General features: G+C 39.1%; 1 protein-coding gene across 4 annotated transcripts in view; it reads right to left on the minus strand.

Annotated features, from left to right (window-relative positions):
- Window positions 1-11,303: 11,303 nt before the first annotated feature.
- Window positions 11,304-21,596, minus strand: part of MCM10 (minichromosome maintenance 10 replication initiation factor) — a 46,147-nt gene continuing 35,854 nt past the window's right edge. For 2 of the 4 annotated variants that reach the window (XM_045793945.2, XM_045793944.2), the window contains 2 exons: window positions 13,100-13,142; window positions 11,304-13,013 (listed from right to left, as the gene is read on the minus strand). In XM_045793945.2, coding sequence (XP_045649901.2) covers window positions 12,930-13,013; window positions 13,100-13,142 — 127 coding nt within the window. In that variant the 3' untranslated portion in view covers window positions 11,304-12,929. Of the gene's footprint in view, window positions 13,014-13,098; window positions 13,143-21,596 lie in introns of those variants that run through there. The other 2 variants (XM_045793946.2, XM_087857710.1) reach the window with 2 other exon arrangements.

Consider the following 21,596-nt stretch of genomic DNA (forward strand, 5'->3'; position numbering starts at 1 on the left):
TCTTTTAAAAGGCTGATAAGATCCTAATGATTAAGCAATCATGCATATTCCAAGTCGCCTCATCTACAGTCAGCACTGTATTTTCTCACACGAACTCCAAGCAGGAGCTGAACCGGCCTTGGGAAGGCAAGAGGGGCACGGGGCAAACTCTATCATTAAACGCTGTCACCTGGGCAGGTGGAATAGAGGAGCCGTTCTCTTCTCAGGAGTCCTGGGATTCACACTTCAGAGATTCAGGCTTGGGGCCCAAGTCCCAGCACAACAAAAGCCAAAGCAGTGCCCAATTTTTCCACTGCATGATGTGCTTGTGTTCAATGTGCCTTAAGCTGGAAGACTGGCAGCGGAGCCTCCGGAATACTCTGATGACCCTCCAAGTGTGTCCTCCGAAGTCGCGCTACCGACCTACACGTTCGCCGTCTGTGGGTCTGTCTAAACTGGATCAAATTAGAATGCTTCCAAAAGAAAACCAGCAGAGTAATGAAAACTTTCCTCAGAATTGGAAAAACATGCACAAAATATTTAACGGAAAACTGCTATTTCACCACTTAAAATGTTTTTTATACATTTACTCATCCTTACCCAATCTTTTTTTTTTTTAACATTTCCACCGTAAAATTATTTCATTTACAATATGTGCTCAATGTAGCGAATTCAAGCAACGCAGAAATCCATTACACACGGGGCGCCCGGCTGTGTCTGGCTGGCTCAGTCAGTAGAGCATGCAACTCTTGATCTTGGGGTTGTGAGTTTGAGCCCCATGTCGGGTATAGACATTATTTAAAAATAAAATCTTAAAAAAAAAAAAAAAAAAAAGGAAATCCATCACACATAAGGAGAGTTCTTCCTTTTTGCTTAATTCTACTCTGAGGTATGCCCTGTCAGTGGCTTGGTATGTATCCTTCCACTTTTCCTGTCTATTCTCACACACATACTTCATTCTTTATAAAGGCAAAATGACACGTAATTATGCAAATCCAGATAGCCCCACATCCAGTGCAGATCTGAGTTGGCCACACAGAACTGGCTGATACCAAAGTTGAGCTCTGAAAACTCCCTCTTTCTAACAAGGTCTAACAAGAGTATTTGCCTCGACCAAGTAGCTCATTGTTATATTGTCACAGGCATGTTCCTTGCTTCTTTCCATAAGCAAGTGGAGCACCACGGAGTTGGGTCCTTTCACTGTAATCCTTTTCATGGTGGAGCTGGTGCAGCTCTCCCCAGCTTAAGCACACTTCTCTGTGAGGACATGGGTGCTCAGGGAATTGTCTGTGCTCCTAAGCTTTCCCTCAATAAGCCCTACTGTGTATTTACATCACATGGCTCTAGTGGGGAGTGTGTTTGTGTGTGTCTTGCTCCCTTTGCATGTCAGTGAATATGCTAGACTTTACTTACCCATTCCTTTATTAGTAAGATAGGTTTCTGGAAATGAAATGATGGGATCATAACTTACACACGTTAAGCTGGATAAATCAGACTTCTCTTCGAAGATTTATATGTGCTTCCTGTCACTGGACACCTTTGCCAATCCTTTCTTTTTCTTTCTTTCTTTTTTTTTTTTTTAAGATTTTGTTTATTTATTTGACAGAGAGACAGCCAGCGAGAGAGGGAACACAAGCAGGGGGAGTGGGAGAGGAAGAAGCAGGCTCCCAGCGTAGGAGCCTGATGTGGGGCTCGATCCCAGAACGCCGGGATCACGCCCTGAGCCGAAGGCAGACGCTTAACGACTGAGCCACCCAGGCACCCCTTTGCCAATCCTTTCTTAAACCCAGCAAACTGAGAATATTGGCAGAAAGGTCGGGAAGAGGGAACTCTTTCAAGATACATTGTCCATGGTGTTTCCTCAGACAGAAAATGTCATCTTCAGCTCTAGTCTCCAAATCACATCCCATCTGCAGGAGCCACACATTTCCACGACCTACCCCACAGCCTTTGGGCCTGTTTTCAACAGAAAGGCCCTTTAGGAAATCTGCTCTTCTCCGCAGCCTTCACTGAAAGGACCAGCAGCTTTAAACGAGAACGTTATCACGCTGGAAGAAATTGGCACCAAGGAAAAACCCTGCAGATGCCTGAAATTTCATTACTATTTTTACTTATTACCTGATGAGACAAATTATTTGAGAATGAGTATTTCCAAGTTTCAAAACGTAAATCTCAACAGAAAGTAATGGAGTTCTGCTGTTTACCTGCTATCTCCCATCTCTGATCTTAACTGGGGAAATCAGTCAGCTTGAGCAGAATGAAGGTCAGAGGTGTTCCTCTCTGGATTACTGGGCAGGAGTTGAGAGCATGGGCCCCATCTGCTTCCTACTGCACCCCTGAAAGGGAGCCTTAGAGAACTGGCCAGTCTTGCCTCGGTCTTGCTCTTGTGGGTGGGGCTCCTCACAGCACCTCATCCCACACCTAGATGAGAAATTCTCGCTAAGAGGTGCACAGGAACAACACATTCCTGTCCTTAGCTGGTTACTAAGTGAGAGAAGACATGGCAAGCCAACCAGCTGCGGTTTTTAGTTGGGCACAAGCAGTGTAAGCTTGGCTGACCGCTAGCTCCGATCCCAAGGCAGGACTGCAGGCTGCTGGCCCAGGAGGACAGGTGAGCTGGCGCTTTACCCAACTGCCCTCTTGGTTGGCCAGATCCAGTCCCCTGAGGCTTTCAGTTGGTAACCCTACTTTACAAGGGGCAACATGTGTGTTTACACACCCAATCGTGCAATAGAAAAAAAAAAAAAAAAAAGCAAAGCACTGCTCTCCGCCTTAGCCATGAAAATGGAGGAACCACATTTTGGGTCATCTTGGTCATAACACACCCAAATGCCTTCTGGTAAGAGGTCCAGGAACCAGGTAGAGGGCAGCTGATGGACGGATACCCGCAGCCACCCACACCTACAGGAAGGGACACTGAGGCCAGACAGATGTCAAGAATCAAATCCAGATGATTGCAGGTGGGTGAGTAGCCAGTTTTAAAACAATAAAACAGCCTGTCCTTGCCTCTTCGATGGCTATGCTTGGCATGTTGGCTCAAGATAAAGACCTCTGGCAGAAAAAAGAAATTTATTACCTCATTTTACCTCCATCCTTAACAAGGGTCCCATTATAACTCAGCATTTTCAAATTCCACCCAGAATTCCTTCACTAAAAACCAATCACAGTCATTTTTCCTGGGCAGGAAGAAACATGCCAAAGGTAACATGAGTGCGAATCTGGGCAGCCACATTTACTAGGAAATTAGTAATGGAGCAATCTGTATTTTTAGAGACTGGCCTTGTCAAATGCACGGCCCTTCTCTGTTCTTTCATTACTCTCTCCTAGTCCTTTAGGGATTCCAGGTAAGTGGTTGAAAACAAATTTGTCAAAGGATGAATTGGTGAAAATCCATTATTTTTATTTATTTACTTTATTTTATTTTTTAGTAATCTTTATACCCAACATGGGGCTCAAACTCACAACCCCAAGACCAAGAGTTGCATGTGCCACTGACTGAGCCAGCCTGGTGTCCTGAAAACATTGTTTTTATTTTATTTTTTTATTGTTTAAGAGAAAGACAGCAAGAGTGAATGGGGTGGGGTAGGGGCAGAGGGAGAGGGAGAGGGACTATCCTAAGCAGGCTCTACGACCAACATGGAGCCCGAGGCAGGCTCGATCTCAAGACTCTGAGATTATGACCTGAATTGAAATCAAGAGTCGGCTACTTAACCAACTGAGCCAGCCAGGTGCCCCAAAAACTCATTATTTTTAATTCATTGGTTTTTTATGTTGCCATTTGCTTTTTCCTGCTTTCTTTTGGGGAGGGGGGGAAATGTGTGCATGCACTCCAGGGGAGAGTTTACAAATTATTATCATGTGCCTTTACCTTTTTTTTTTTTTTGGGTTGGAAGTGGTCATTTTTGTGAATCTCAGAATGATTTTTTAAAATTTAAAAAAACGTGGTACCTGCTTTTTTTTCTTTTATCAGTTTAATTTGGGTAGCTCATTTCTAATTCATTTTCAACCAATTATGTTCCAATTCTTTGACAAGTGTTTTATAATTTAAAAATTCTTAAGGGATTTATTCAAAAGCAAATTGGTTAAAAATATGGATATTCTAGGGATGCCTGGGTAGCTCAGTTGTTAAGCGTCTGCCTTCGGCAGGGGTCATGATCCCAGGGTTCTGGGATCAAGTCGTGCATCGGGTTCCCTGCTCAGCGGGGGGTGGGGGGTGTCTACTCTCTCTGCCTGCCGCTCCTCTGCTTGTGTTCTCTGACAAATAAATAAATTCTTAAAAAAAATATGGATATTCTAGTTGACAACTGGTAACTTCGGTATAGCCTGTGATCTTACAATGTACTAACACTTAAAAAATTTTATTTATTCATGAGAAACAGAAAGCGAGAGAGTACAGAGGGAGATTACATATTATTTTGATTTTTAAAATTAAGAATACTTTGATTAGGTAATATATACATATGGTTAAAAAATTTTAAACGCCAGAAAAGAATACAGTGTCCTTCTGTCTCCCAAAGAAAACCATTATACCCAAGTCTTGAGTATCCTTCAAGTGATCTGTGCACATATAAGTACCTAGCTATATTTTTTTCATGTTTATGTTTTATTTTTTCCATGTTTATGTTTTAACTTTAAAATTCATTTTTGACCAATCATGCTCACTTTATTCATTAAGGCAACTTTCTACCATAAAAAAATCTGCAGTTAGAGTTGAAAAGTTTTCACAAAGCTTTCTTGAAGAGAAAGCTTCATAAAAAGAAAGCTTCCTATGGGAATGACAATGTTTGAGGAGGTATGCCTGAAAAGAACATTCACTTAATATGGAAAATTGTTTTCCACATAATTTCTCATTAATTTAGAGCAGTAATAATGAATCTCAAATGACACACTGGTGAGCGTGAATCATTTAGGGAATAGGCCCCCAAATGTAAAACTTTCCTAAATAAAAATGGTAGCCTCATTAATATGAGCCAGTGAGGTCAGGGTGCACTAGCTTATGATTTTATTAGCTCATGTTTGATTGTTTATCACACACCCAGCACAGAATTATGATACCAAGGGGAAAGACGTTTTATATTTTGTAAGATGATAACCCCTCTAAATACTCTTAGATTGGTATCCTGAAGTCACTGTTCAAAAAGAAAACAGTTCGTTCCTTTATTAAATCACCGAGGACACTCTTCCTGCACCCTTAACCCTAAATGCCCGAATGACACAGACACCATTGTTGTTCTGGCATAATTGATGATTATGTGAAGATAAAATTCAGCACAACCTGAAAATGTACTCAACCCAGGACTTGACATGACTTCCCCCTCTCAAGGTCAAGCCCACTGGTGCTCAACTAATAACATCACTAGGGAATGCATGTGAAGACAAACAAACCCCACACTATTATTTATAGATCTTCTTGCTGAACCTTACTCAGAATACTTTCTTGATACTTAATGGTGAAAGAAAATGCTTTCCTTTTTAGAATGGGAACAACAACGTCAGTCATAGACAGGAACTGCAGTGTTAAAACTTCTCAGGCAAATCCCATGGAATCTACAAAAAAGCTGCTAAACTAATATGTAAGTTTAACATGGTCCCAGGATACAAGGTCAACTGACAAAAATGCGTTGTATCTCTATATACGAGCAAGTAATAACTGGGAATTGCAATGCAAAAAGTACCCCTTACAATATCATCAAAACTGTAAGACATTTAGAAAAAAAATGACAAAATATATATACAATCTATACACTTGAAAGATGGCTTTCGTGCATATACACATCGCCAGCTACACCACTAGATTGAAGGGCCAGGCCACCACCTCCTTCTGACAGTCTGAGATTTCAGTTGATTTCTATAACTGACCACTTGTTTTTCCTCTTCAGGGACTTTAAAATCCCACTCTTGTGTTTAAATTCACCAATTAAGCATGAGCCCACAAAATAGTAGGCCCCTACCCTCGACCCCAGTGAAAGCAGAGCCCCAGGCCCACGTGCACTCCTTCTACCTGAGACCTTGCTGTTTGGCCTGAGACCTTGCTATCTGGTGTGCTATGTAATTTCCAGGCCCTATAATTAATAAACCTTTATTTCTTCAAAGTTTACTAATGGTTACTGTTGAAGGGCATCTTGCAATCATAATAGGACTCACAAGGGCCACAACACTGGCTATTCATATGCTGAGACAGGCACAAATACTACTAAATGTTGCTGGGAAGAATTAAAGACCTAAATAAATGGAGAGATGTATTATATTCACAGATAGAAAGTCTTAAGATATCAATCCCCCCAAATTGATCCACAGATTAAACACAATCTTTTTTTAATTAAATATTTTATTTATTTATTTGAGAGAGCGAAAGAGTGCGCACACATGCGGAGAGAATCTCAAGCAGACTCCATGCTGAGCGTGGAGCCTGACGCAGGGCTCCATCTCACAACCCTGAGATCTTGACCTGAGGTGAAACCAAGAGGCGGATGCTTAACTGACTGAGCCACCATGCCCCTTAAACACAATCTTCAAATTCCAGTAGGGTTTGTTTGTTTGTTTGTTTCTCAGTAGAAATCAACATCCTGCTTCTAAAATTTACACTGAAATGCAAAGGACCAAGAACTGCCAAAACAAATTTTAAAAAGAACAACGGTGGAGGACAAACACTACCTGATTCTAACACTTGTTACAGCTATAGTCACTAAGACAGCATGGTAATGGCATAAGGATTGACATATACCATATGAATATGTCATTACTGCAACAAAACTGAGTCTAGAAGTAGACCCCAAAATACATGATCAACTGATTTTCCACAAAGGCGGCAAAATAATATAATGAGGGAAGCGCTCATCTTTTCACTGAGTGATGCTGTAAATGAGTGTCCATTTGTAAAACAAGGAACCTCAGACCTTATACCCCATGACTTATACGACAATTAACTTGAAGTGGACCACAGATGAAAGAGTAAAAGCTAGAACTATATAAAATATTCTATAAGAACATCTTTGTGACTTTTAAGGCAAGTAAAATTTCTCAGTTAGAAGACAAAATGCAGGGGGCACCTGGGATCGAGCCCTGCACTGGGCTCCCTGCTCTGCTGGGAGCCTGCTCTTCCTCTCCCACTCCCCCTGCTTGTGTTCCCTCTCTCGCTGGCTGTCTCTCTCTGTCAAATAAATAAATAAAATCTTAAAAAAAAAAAAAAAGACAAAATGCATGAACCTAAAGTGAATCAACTGATAAAATGGACTACAAGAAAGTAGAAACCTGCTCTTTGAGACACTGTTAAGAAAAAATGAAAAGGCAAGTCTCACACGAGGAGTAGATATTCATCACACATATATCTGTAAAACACTTGTATCCAGAATATAGGAAGAACTTTTTTTAAAGAAAAAATTATTTTTTATTAGTTTAGAGGGAGAATTCAGTGATTCATCAGTTGCATAGAACACCCAGTGCTCACTGCATCAAGTGCCCTCCTTAATGCCCATCTTTCAGTTACCCCATCCCCCTACCCACTTCCCCTCCAGCAACCCTCAGTTTGTTTCCTAGGGTTCAGCACTACTTATGGTTTGCCTCCCTCTCAATTAACACTTATTCTATTTTTCCTTCCCTTCCTCTATGTTAATCTGTTTTGTTTCTTAAATTCCACACATGAATATATGGAAGAATTCTTACTCAACCTGATCAATAAACAGATATTTCACCAAAGAAGATACAGGAATGCCAACAGCATATGAAAAGATGCTCAATATCAACAGTCGTGAGAAAAATACAAATTCATACTGCAATGAGATTCCACCACACACCTATTACAGCGGTTAAAACTTAAAAAAGACAGACAGTATCAAATACTGGTGAGACAGGCACAAATACTCACACATTATTAGTGGGTATGTAAAATGGTGCAACCCCTTTATTTTTTTAAAGATTTATTTTTAGAGAGAGAGAGTGCACACGCATGGGGGAGAAGGGCAGAGGGAGAGTGAGAATCCCAAGCAGACTCCCCGCTGAGCATGGAACACCAGGATCAGGACCTGAGCCGAAATCAAGAGTCAGACACATAACTGACTGAGCCACCTAGGTGCCCCAGTGCAACCCCTTTAGAAAATATTTTGGCAGTTTCTTTCTTTCCTTTCCTTTTCTTTTTCTTTCTTTCTTTCCTTCCTTCCTTTTCTTCTTTCCTTTCCTTCCTTCCTTCCTTGCTTTTCTTTTCTTTCTTTCAAGATTTTTATTTATTCATTTGAGAGAGAGTATGAGTGAGGGGCTGGAGGAAGGGGCAGAGGGAGAGAGAGAAGAAGACTCTCTGCTGAGTAGGGAGCCCAAAGTGGGATCATGACCTGAGCCATAGGCAGACGCTTAACCAACTGAGCACCCAGGCGCCCCTAGTTTAGCAGTTTCTTATAAAGCTAAACATACACTTACATTTGACCTGGAAATACCATTCCTAGATATTTCCCTGAGAAACAAAAACACATATCCACAGAAAGACTTCTACCTGAATATTGGTAGATGCTTTATTCATAACAGCCCCAAACTGGAAATAATCCAATTCAGATGTCCATCAACAGATGAATAAATAAATCGTGGGGCATATCCATCCAGCAAAATACTCAACAATAAAAAAATAATGAACTACTGATATATGCAACAACACAGATGCATTTCAAAATATGCTGAATGAAGGAAGCCAGATACAAGAGTGTATTCTGCATGACTCTATTTAAGTGAGACTCGAAAGACAGGCGGAAATTACAAGGACAGAAAACAGATCTGCAATGGGTGGGGGAGGACAGGGAAATCGCACAAGCCACTGACGGGATGGAAATGTCCTACATCTTGCTTGTGGTGGTGCTTTTGTGGGTGTCCGTGTTCATCAAAATTTATTGTATCATACAGTTAAAATGTGTGCCTTTTACTGTGTGAAATTTAGGCCTTAACAAAGTTGATTAAGACGAGGCCAATATTTGCTTGCTTTGGCAGCACATATACTAAAACTGGAAAGAAAAATACCAACAGAGAAGTCTTTGCTTAAGCAACATTACCACAGCCTTTGTTCCAATCTGAGTTTCAACTCACATTTTCAAATCCCTTAATCAATTTCCTAATCTTCAAAATGGGAACACTCTCTATCTGGTCTTGTTTTAAAAATTATACAGTTGCTCATTATTTGTGGACTCCCCTAATTGCTGAAATTTATTAGTAACTCCAAAATCAATACGTGGGGTGCCTTTCGGTCATTTATGGATGTGACGAGCAATGACAAATATGAATTGCCCAATGCACACATTCCCAGCGGGGTCAAACAAAGTGAACTTCTTGCTTGTTTCAGCCCTGATATTGTAAGCAAATGTCCTTTTTATGTCATGCTTTTCACATTGTGTGCTTTTGGTTGATGATCTTGCTGTTAAAAATGGCCCAAACATAATGCTTGAAGTGCTGTCTCGTGTTCTTCAGTACAAGAAGGCCACATGGTGTGCTATCTGGAGAAGATATGTGTGTTAAGATAAGCTTCGTTCAATCGTGATGTATAGTGCTACTGGCTGTGAGTTCCATGTTAATGTATCAACAATATATATTAAATATGGTGTTTAAACAGAAACCTACATAAAACAAGGTTATATATGGATCACTGACAAAAATCTGACCAGAGGCTACCCTTGTACTCAGAAACCTACCCTTGTACTCCCCCCTTGGCACAGTGACCCAGGATCTACTAATTCACCTTAGTGATGGCTTTACAAAATATAATTACTGTGCATAACAAAAATAAACTGTACATATATTATTAATTCTTTCTGACCTTTCCTGGGTGAAACAGTTTTGAATTGTTACCATCTTGATTACTGTCATTTGGCTTTTCTCCAAAATGTAAGTCGATACGGTCTGACCTGTGCAGGACACAGCAGGGCGCATTCCCATTTTGATCTACACAGTTTGGCATTGTGGCTATACTCTCAGCATTGTGGGAGAGGGTCGAGGGGGAGAGGGAGAGGGAGAGAAAGAATCTTCAAGCAGACTCCCAGCAGAGCGAAGAGCATGATGCGGGGCTTGATTCCAGGACCCTGAGATCATAACCTGAGCTGAAATCAAGATCCAGTGTCTTAACCAACTGAGCCATCCAGGTGCCCCTCAGCTTCTTTTAATTTTCAAAAATTTCACTGCTTTTCCATAAACTGCTATTAAGTCAACTGATTTCTTCCATTTTGTGCCTCTCTATTATTTTCTTTATATATATCACCGTTTCTTTCTTCAATATTGGTGAATATAGAATTTCATTTTTTGAGCCATCCATCCTTTAGAGCTGTATTGTTTCCAAATTTCTACCTATGGGATCAGAGATGTCTATTTTACTTGTTACGTAGAGCTCTGATGGGCTGCTATGAGTGATCTACTTAATACAAACAGATTTACTCTTTTGACTTTTAAAAAATCCATTCTGTCAGACACATTTAATCTGCTATAAACATCAAGCTTCCCTTGTGTCCTCATCAACTTTTATACAACCCAATTCATGAAATCTCTTCCTGTCAACTTTGTTATGGATCGGTCAACTTGTAATGTTTTTAAAAGTTGAAAACTTTAAAACTTTTAAACTTTCTAAGTTGCCTCTGAGAAACATTCCACACCAATCACCCAGAAGCTCCTTATTTGCTACTCTGCATCACTGTTACCTAACTTACTTCAGTCTTCCTTCTGTTGTTTGGAAGAGAAAATATATTTAAACAAAACTCAAGAGAAAGGTGATTTAAAAAAAAAAAAAGCCACTTGTTTCCTCTAAATAAAAAAAGGCAGGGGCACCTGGGTGGCTCAGTGGGCTAAGTGTCTGAATCTTGACTTTGGCTCAGGTCATGATCTCAGGGTCATGAAATCGAGCCCCACATCACACTCAGTGGGGCTTTAGATTCTCCCCCTCTCCCTCTGCGCCTCCCCCCAGCTCGTGCGCTCTCTCTCTCTAAAAAAAAAAAAAAGCACAGCAAAAACAAAATCTGCTGTGACAATTAATCAGAACATCCAGATCAACTACTTCCCCATGAAATACAAAGTTTCTCTTTGCTAAAATAGATCACTGTGTACTTACCCTGTTTGGATGGCCTATGATTACACAATAAGCCCTACATTGCCAATGACAGGGTAAGGAAAAATTAAACACACGTTTTAGATTTATATAAAAGCATTTAATACACTGATAAAGAGAAGAGTATTAAAAGACTGATCTCATTGATGAACCATAATTTCAATGCAAACAATAAGTCCCCCTTTTGGCCCACCTATCCCTTCTCATCACTGATCTGTGAATGCACACACAGAAAGACCTCAAACAAAAGCCCCCCAAGATGTAGAGTCACTGAGAAGTAATTCAATGATTTTTAAATTATTACAGTACCTTACAATACTTATATATGATACACAAGTGAACGGGGACTCTAATGGCGCCCTTGGTTCAAACAGGAATGTGTTTCTTTCATGGGAAGGGGATTGCTCAAGGAGTAGCCTGGAGTTCAAGTCCTTGGCAGCCACTCAGTTGCGACCTTCTTCAAATACATAGCTCTATTTTAAGCTTATGGAATAAACAAACCTACTCTAAATGAGCTATTAAAAATATCACATTTTCTAGTGCCTTCGGTCCTTATTAAAAATTAAACACTATTCTTTTCTTCATTAGTTAAAAATTAAAACAAACACCTTCTGGGAAGTGAAATCCTCCTAAAAAGATAGCTTTTGCAATATAACCTTAGGAGGAACACCAGGGTCAGACACAGCACCTTCTACTCATATTGAGCAGAGTTTGATGAAATCTAAGGCATGTACATGTTTTTTCTGGCTCTTGAAAATATAAATCGAACACCTCCCACAACCAGCTCCTGTAAGCGTTACGTCCTACCATACTACTATCTTGGGGGAAACCTGATCTTTTTCTAGCTAGAGTTTAAATCCCAATGTAATAATATGCCTACCAATTTACTCAATCTTAGGATAATATCAGCATTCACTTTGGAAAATCAGGTTGCCTGGCAGAGGAATCTCCTCAACAGCATTTTTGGGGTGCTAATTTGCAACAGGGTTTGACCTCGAATTCTTGATGTGTATGATAAAGTGTATCTGCAAATCTCAAGCTCCCTGAGTTCTGTCTTTCTGAGATGTTTTTCAGTCATCGTTCACAGCTTCTTAAACTCTGCATTCATTTTAGTTAGAGCTTTTGAAGTTTCTTTAAGCCATATTTAAACAAAGCTATATTTTAAAACAATGAGAATTTAGGTGTTTCTATTAAAGATCTCCACAATATTGTAAGGGCACAGAGAACCATACAGATGTGAATTAAATGCCACATGAGTCAGTGAATTACTCAATTTGCAAAACAAAAGAGAGGTAAGAATAGAAATGAAAGAAGGAAGTTGGCTTTGATGTCAATATATCAAGATTATGTTAAAGTTGATGAGTGTTAATTAGTTATATGGGGAAAGTCGTATTATTTGTAGAATTTGAGCACTGAAAGATACACTTCAACATCATTTACCCCAAGCCTCCTCATTTTCTAGGTAAGAAAACTGAAGCCCAGAAGTTATGCAACCTACCCAGGGTGAGCTAAGTTTGCCTTTTGGTACCCACATAAATACTAGAACTTTATCTGATCAAGAAGGAACACTGAGCACTCTATAACCCAAAACATACAGAAACACAGCTCTCAATTTACCTTCCAGTTTCTGAGCAAAAAATCTACACGAATGAAGCCATCAGTAGCAAGAATATGGAAGATGACAGTATTTTGATTTACCACTTAAAGGTCAATGTTAAATTTGGTACCAAGCCAACACAACAGAAAATCAGTAGGCAAAACGTGTAGGCTTAACGAGTATTTGTTTGGACTGCAACGATCAGGAACGCGAGCAAACGGAGCCAACACCCTTGCTTTTCTGGAGCCATAAGAAGCAATGTAGGTCGTGGGTACCTGTTTGAAGTCAGGGCTATTTAAGGCTATTCAGAAATTTGGCATGTTCTTCTCCTCGTGGTAACAGGGTTTCTCCTCCTATCTTTGGGCCTGTTTTTTCCTAGAAAAATGAAAATAGTTTAGTGAGAAATGGATCAACATTATTTGCATGGATCACTAAAATTGGTCACCTCGCAAATGACCTACCTTTAGCATTCCATCTCGTTCCCATTTGAAGAGGCCACAGTTACTGAAACAGAAAAGAAGGGATTTACTCAGTGGTGAGGTATGGGCTGACATACATAAAGTCAACTGGGCTCACTGCACTCGCAGGAAGAATATCTGCCATTCAAACAGAAGATGATCAAGGTAACACTCATATTACAGGCTTCACTCTAATGCTACTGAAAATACACACTCCAGTGATTTGAGAAATGATCTTCAAATCTGTAAAAAGCTAGATACTTCAGAAATGAAATACCCAAGGATAGTGTAACAGGGTATGCACACAGCGGGTGATGAACACAAACTTGGTTTCTACTGCTGGGCATCTGGAAGTGACTCAGAAAAGGAAGGTAGCCATGCAGTCGATGGCTTCCCCCTTTTCCCTTTTCTGGAACTAAAAGCTTGTGATGAGGGAGGATTATTCTTCCTCCTGGTCTGCCCAATCCTTCCCCCCTTTTCAAACCTAAAGATGTTTACTTTCTGATTGTTCAAAGGGCCAAGAGACTCTTGTTCTCATTTTTTAACATGGTATTTGAGTCCAACCCTGAGCAGAGATGTGGCTACTACAGAGAAAGCTTATTTTCCACAACGTTCACGCTGCTGAAACAAACAAAAGAAACACAATCAGCTCATGGAAATATGGCTGCCGGCACTCTTGGATTTGAGAGGCTCCGGGGCATGGGGATTACCCTACCTGCCTCAACTTTCCTCCTGAAAGTCTAGACTACTCCTGCCCTGAGAGTCAGCATACCAGTGGCCCTGGCCCTAAGCCTCTCCATTACCTTCCCTGTCTAGAGACTAGCTCAGTATCTCTTGAGAGAAATTTTCTAGACTACTAGATCAATGAAGAATTTATATATAACAAAAATTCTAGTCAGGGCTTGACAAATTACTACCCATGAGCCAAATCCAGCCTGCCACCTGCTTTTGTAAATAAAGTTTCATTTAAACACAGCCATGTCCACTTGTTTCTGTATTACCTATGGCTGCTTTTGAGCTGTAACACCAAAGCTGAGTAGTTACGAAATAGACTATCTGGTTCATGAAGCATAATATATTTACTATCTGGGCTTTGACAGAAAAAGTTTGCCCTATTCTGCTCTAGATCAAGAATTGACAAGAAAAAGTCTAGAAAAGCAGTTGTTACAAAAATAACAGCACTACCTGGAGGATGAAAAAGCATCCTGCTCTTCCGTCTGTGAGTTGTACTTACTGCTTATTAGTGGAATTTTTCTGATACTCAAATGTTTTACATAAGCTCTTTCTTTTAAAATATGTCAGAGAAGTCAAGTATCAATATACAGATAGATACTTCAAAAAGATAATAATCCAGATCATAGCAATTTCACAAATCAGCTCTTGATGAGGTAATGAACTAGCATGGCGTCCAGGTCCCCTCATCAACCCCAGTCAACCCTGGAGAAACTTGGAGTGAAGTATGGGTTCCAGGAAGTAAACAAAACCCAAAAAATAAGCAAGCAAAGAGGTGGTAAGACTATTCTGGTGAGACATTCTTGGGAAGACGGAAGGTGATCTTGAAATTGCCTCAAATTCCAAAGACTTACCATACAAATTTTGTCCTTGAATAAGCCAATAAAGTCAAAAATTAAAAAAAAAAAAAAAAGTAAAAACCAACCCTATATATTTGAAAATTAAACAATATTACTAACCCTTGGGTCATACAGGAAGTCATCGAAGGCATTAAGAAATCCTTTACTGAAAAAAAGATTTATTTAAGGAATCTCTATACCTAATGTGGGGCCTGAATTCACAACCCAAGGTTGTATGTTCCTCCAACTGAGCCAGCCAGCCACCCCAAGAAATACTTTTAACTTCAGGCCAAACGTTGTGGGAGACCCTAAAGCAGGACTGCTTAGAGGGAAACATGTAGCTTTAAACACACTGATGAAGAAACGAGAAAAGTTAAAAACGAGTAAGCTGAGTGTAAGCAATTAACTGACGTTGGCAAAAGGATACAGACCAAACCCAAAGAAACAAGAAGGGCAGAAAAATAAGGACAGACTTCAGTAAAAGAGAGAGAAAACCAATAAATATTAAGAAAGCTAAAAGATGATTTTCTGAAAAGAGAATCAGAATAAAAGACTTCTGTCAAGATTGATCTTAAAAAAGAGAAGAAAAATAATAGCACAAAATACAGTAAATGTTTATTAATAAAAAATAGCAAGTAACACATTAAAAACAATGAAAGTTTATTAGGAACAACCATACGTCAATACATTTGAAAACCTAAATGAAATGAACAAAAAGAAAAAAAAATGCTGAAATTGGCAGAAGAGACCATGAAATTGAAATGGTTATCAAGCCACCACAGGCCCTAAAACCTGGGCCTGGGCCTAAGCCTAAATAATTTTACAGCTGAGATTTATTAGAAGCTTAAGAATAATTAATTGCTATTTAATATAAATTATTTCCAGAAGCTGCCCAGTTCATTTTATGAGGCTCATATAATCTTTGTTCTAAAACTAGGTAAGGCCTATATAAAAAAAACAAACAAAAACAGGTGTAATTCACTTATGAATATACAGTGGACCCCTGAAAAAGATGGGGGTGGGTGCCGCCCCCTGTGCAGTTGAAAATCCGCACATAACTTTTGACTCCCTACAACTTAACTACTGCTGACCAAAGCCTTACCGAAGTCAATTAACACGTATTTTGTATATGTATTTTATACAGTGTTCCCACAATAAAGTAAACTAGAGAAAAGAAAATATTATTAAGAAAATCACGAGAAAGAGAAAATACATTTAGGTACCGTATTCATTGAAAAAATGTGCATAGAAGTGGAGCTGTGCAGTTGAAGGGTTAACTATAGATGTAAAAACACTATATAAAATATGAGCTAATTGAATATAACTGTATACCAAAATAAAAAATCCTCAACACATCAAAACCACTAATAATCTGATTAAGATGGACAGAAAACATGAATAGACATTTTTCCGATGACACACAGATGGCCAACAGACACATGAAAAGATGCTCAACATCACTGATCATCAGGGAAATGCAAATCAAAACCACAATGAATGAGATACACCTCACACTGTCAGAATGGCTAAAATAAAAAAGACAAGAAATAACAAGTGTTGGCGAGGATGTAGAGAAAGAAGAACCCTCGTGCACTGTTGGTGGGAATGCAAACAGGTGCAGCCGCTGTGGAAAACAGTGTGGAGGTTCCTCAAAAAATAAATCTACCCTATGACCTAGTAAACCCTCTACTGGGTATTTACCCAAAGAAAATGAAAACACTAATTGGAAAAGATATATGCACCCCTGTTTACTGCACCATTATTTACAATAACCAAATTATGGAAACACACACCTACCCACTCACACACACACACACAATGGAATATTACTCAGCCATAAAAAGGAGTAAGACTGTGCCAGAGGGTAGAACGATAAGTGAAGTAAGTCAGTTGGAGAAGGGTAAATGCCATATACAGAATTTAAGAAACAAAACAATGAACGAAGAAAAAAAAGACAAACAAAAAACCATACTCTTAAATACAGAGAACTGGTGGTTGTCAGAGGGGAGGTTGGTGGGGAGATGGGTGGAACAGATAAAGGGGATTTCAGATTAAAAAAAAAAAAATTAAGTAGGGTCTACTCAAAGAGTGAAAGGAAACTTCTGAGAGTGATGTCACCATCACAAGGTGAGCCATTCCTTTTTCCTCTCCTCTTTGATTTACAAGTAATTGGACATCTATGACCAAAAAAAAAAAAAAAAGAAAGAAAAAAAGAAGCACCTGTGCACAGCATCCAGGTCACCAAGGGTGGATGCGAACAGGGAGGGCAGTGAAGGAGGGGAGCAGTAATGCAAATGGCGGGTCAGCAGCACCCTTCTGGCAGGAGGTGGTGGGTGAAGGTGCCAAGTGGGGGTCAGCCACCCATTCTGCAGCTTCTACAAGGACCGCATGAAAGTGCCTCCTGCCTGCCTGCCTGCCCAGGGATTCGGCCCAGGGACTTCTAGGCTCACCCAAAGCCCCAAATGCTAAGTATACACCTACCCTGAGTTGGCCACCAACCCCCACCCCCTTTTTTTAAATGCACGCTGCCTAGAGAAACCAAAAACATGTGCTATAGTGCCACCTTCTGGAAAACAAAAGAAAGGCTCCTAATTACAGGTTGAATTGTCAGAATCAAAGTGAACAAAACCTTGCCTGAGAAAGGTGTTCATTACTTCAAATGCAATGGCAGAGACACTTTTCATCAGACACCATGAAAAATCACAGTAATACCGTATTATAAATAAAAACAAAAACAACCTGAAAATTTTGCAGGAAAGGAGTCCAAAGGATATTGCAATCTAACTGATAAAGAATTTAAAACAGCTTTTATGAAGAAATTCAGCGAGCTGCAAGAAAACTTAGAAAGGCAACACCACGGCCTCAGGATTAATGAACAGAAGAACTTCACAGAAGAAATTGTAAAAAAGAGCCAAACAAATTCTGGAGCAGAACTTACTAAATAAGATGAAGAATGCAACAGAATGCATTGAAAATACAGCAAATCAGATGGAAGAGAGAATTGGTGAGCTAGAAGACAGGAACCTAAAAATGACTCAGGTGGAAGAGGTGAGAGAATGAAGATTTTTAAAAAAGAAAAGAAGTCCTCGGAGATTCCATGTAGAAACAGATTCCATTAGAAAAGCCGATGTAAGAAAGATGGGTATTCCAGAAGGGGAAGAGAGGAGGACAAGAACAGAGAGTTTATAAAGAAGTAATAGCTGAGAACTTTCCAAACCTGGTGAAGGAACTGGATACACAAATCTATGAAGCTAGTAGAATACCTTCTTATCTCGATGCAAGAAGACCTCTCCAAGGCACAATTATATCAAAGCTGTTAAAAGTCAATGATAAAGAAAAAATGTGAAAGGCAACTGGGGGTCGGGGGGTGGGGGGGGCGGATGACGACAGCAACCTACAAAGGATCAGGCTATCAGATTTCTCAGCTGACACTCTACAGGTCAGAAGAGAGTAGGATGACATATGAAAAATATTCAAAGATTAAAAACTACCAGCCAACAATACTCTATTCTGCAAAGTTATCCTTTAGGTGGGAAGGAGAAATGAAGACCTTCCCAGACAAACAAAAGCTGAGGAGTTTACCACCACTAGACCTGCCTTATAATAAGAAATGCTAAAAGCTCTTAGAGCTGAAACAAAAAGAAATACACAAAACTCCGATTAAAGTGATAAATAAAATTAGAAAATTGTTAACTCTTTTCTAGACTAGTATATTAAACTCTTAATTATAGTATAAAGGTTCAAGGAAAAGAGCATTAAAAGTAACTATGGCTACTACTTGGTGATGACATCGCAGCACAAAGGAAATAATTTGTGACACAAAATATAAAAGGGGAAGAGAAAAAGGATGGACCCTTTATAGGTGAAGATAAATTGCTGATAGCAGAGAAAGGATTATTTTACCAAAGAGATATTTTATGTGAACCTCATGGTCACCACAAGGTAAAGATGTAGAGCACAGACATAAACATAAAAGGGGAGGGGGAACTGACTGAGCAAATCACCATGAAAAACCACCAACTTATTTGTCTTTTTTTTTTTTAATGATTTTTTATTATATTATGTTAGTCACCATACAGTACATCCCCGGTTTCCGATATAAGGCTCGATGATTCATTAGTTGTGTATAACACCCAGTGCACCATGCAATACGTGCCCTCCTTACTACCCATCACCAGCCTATCCCATTCCCCCATCCCCTCCCCTCTGAGGCCCTCAGTTTGTTTCTCATAGTCCATAGTCTCTCATGCTTCATTCCCTCTTCTGATTACCCTCCCTTTCTTTATCCCTTTCTTCCCCTACCGATCATCCTAGTTCTTATGTTCCATAGATGAGAGAAATCATATGATAGTTGTCTTTCTCTGCTTGACTTATTTCACTTAGCATTATCTCCTCCAGTGCCGTCCATGTTGTAGCAAATGTTGAGAACTCGTTCTTTCTGATAGCTGAGTAATATTCCATTGTATATATGGACCACAACTTCTTAATCCAGTCATCTGTTGAAGGGCATCTCGTTTCCTTCCACGATTTAGCTATTGTGGATAATGCTGCTATGAACAGCGGGGTGCATATGGCCCTTCTCTTCACTACGTCTGTATCTTTGGGGTAAACACCCAGTAGTGCAATGGCTGGGTCATAGGGTAGCTCAATTTTTAACTTTTTAAGGGACCTCCCCACTGTTTCCAGAGTGGCTGTACCAACTTGCATTCCCACCAACAATGTAGGAGGGATCCCCTTTCTCCACATCCTCTCCAACAATTGTTGTTTCTTGCCTTGTCTATTTTTGCCATTCTAACTGGCGTAAGGTGGTATATCTCAGTGTGGTTTTGATTTGAATTTCCTTGATGGCTAATGATTTTGAACATTTTTTCATGTGTCTGTTAGCCATTTGTATGTCTTCATTGGAAAAGTGTCTGTTCATATCTTCTGCCCATTTTTTGATTTGTTTATTTGTTTCTCACGTATTGAGTTTGAGAAGTTCTTTGTAGATCTTGGATACCAGTCCTTTATCTGTAGTGTCATTTGCAAGTATATTCTCCCATTCCATGGGTTGCCTCTTAGTTTTTCTGACTGAAAAACCACCAACTTAAAAAGTAGACAGAAACAAGGAAAAAGAAACAATGGGGAGACCTAAGAACCAGAAGACAAAAGATAAAATGGCAGTAGTAAATCCTTACCCATCAATAGTTACCCTAAATTTAAATGGATTGAATCCATCAGTCCAAAGGCACAGAATGACTGGATGGACAGAAAACGACCCAACCATATGCTGCCTACACGGGTCACGTCTCAGCTCTAATGACACACACAGGCTCAAAGTGAAGGGATGGAACATATATTAATAAATTAGACACATCTCAAATAATATAATTTTATACCTCAAGGAACTAGAAAAAAAAGAATTAAGCCCAAATTTAGCAGAAGGAAGGAAATAATAAAGAACAGAAAAAATAGAGACGAGTAAAACAAAAGATTGACACTAAGAGCTGAGTCTTTGAAAAGATAAACAAAATTGACGAACCTTTAGTTAGACTAAGAAAAAGAGAAGCCTCAAAATTAGAAATCAAAGAGGAGACAACTGATACTACAGAAATACACAGAATCATAAGAGATGACTGTGAAAGATTATATGCCAACAAATTACATAACCTAGAAGAAATGGATACATTTCTAGAAACCTACAACCTAAGACTAAATCAAAAAGAAACCAAAAATTTAAATAGACCGAAATGAATAAACCAGCATCACTTTGATGCCAAAACCAGAGAAGGATACCACAAAAAAATAAAAAGGTAGATGATATCTCTGATGAATATAGATGCAAAAATTTTCAATAAAACATTAGTGAATCAAATTCAAGAACACACTTAAAGGATTATACACCATGACCAACCATAGGATTTATTCCTGGGAGGTAAGGAGAGTTCAACGTACACAAATCAATAAATTTAATACACCACAACATCAATAAAATAAAAGATAAAAATCACATGATCATCTCAATAGATAACAGAGAAAGCACAAAATACAGCACCCTTTCATGATAAAACCCTTAACAGATTGGGTATAGAAGGAACGTACCTCAATATAATAAAAGTCACATATGACAAACTCACAGGTAACATTATACTCAAAAGAGAAAAAATGAAAGCATTTCCTCTAAGATCAGGAATAAGACAAGGACTCTTATTCAGTATAGTACTGGAAGTCATAGCTAGAGCAATTAGGCAAGACAAAGAAATAAAAAGCATCCAAACTGGAAAGGAGGAAGTAAAACTATTGCTATTTGCTTATGACATATCTTATACATAGAAAATCCCAAAGAGTCAATCAAAAAATCATCGTAGTTAATCAACAATTTCAGTAGAACAGCAGTATATAAAATCAACAAACAGAAATCAATTATGTTCCTTTACACTCAGGATACACTCAAAAACAACAAAAAGCTTACTAATAAATCTAATCAAGGAAGTGAATGGAAATCTATGAGACTTTCCTGAAAGAAACTGAAGACACAAATGAATGGAAAGATACCTCAGTTCATGGATCTGAAAAAACTGATATTGTTATAATGGCCAAACTACCCAAAGCAATCTGCAGAGATTCAAAGCAATCCCTATCAAAATACCAAAGAAATTCTTAAAAAAAAAAAAAAGAAAAGAAAAAAGAAGAAACAACCTTAAAATTTGTGTGGACCCAGAGAAGACCCTGAATAGCCAAAGAAATGCTGAGAAAAAAGAACAAAGCTGGAGGCATGATGCTTCCAGATTTCAAACTATACTACAAAGCCGAAGTAATAAAAACAGTATGATACTGGCACAAAAGTAGATACATTGACCAGTAAAACAGAATAGAAGGCCCAGATTTAAATCCCAGTATATACGGTCAACTAATATTTTAACTAATATTCAACAAGGGAGCCAAGAATA

This window comes from Ursus americanus, chromosome 31 (genome assembly GCF_024610735.1).
Source record: "Ursus americanus isolate L20-20 chromosome 31, mUrsAme1.1.p, whole genome shotgun sequence".
In the NCBI taxonomy this organism is placed as follows: Eukaryota; Metazoa; Chordata; class Mammalia; order Carnivora; family Ursidae; genus Ursus; species Ursus americanus.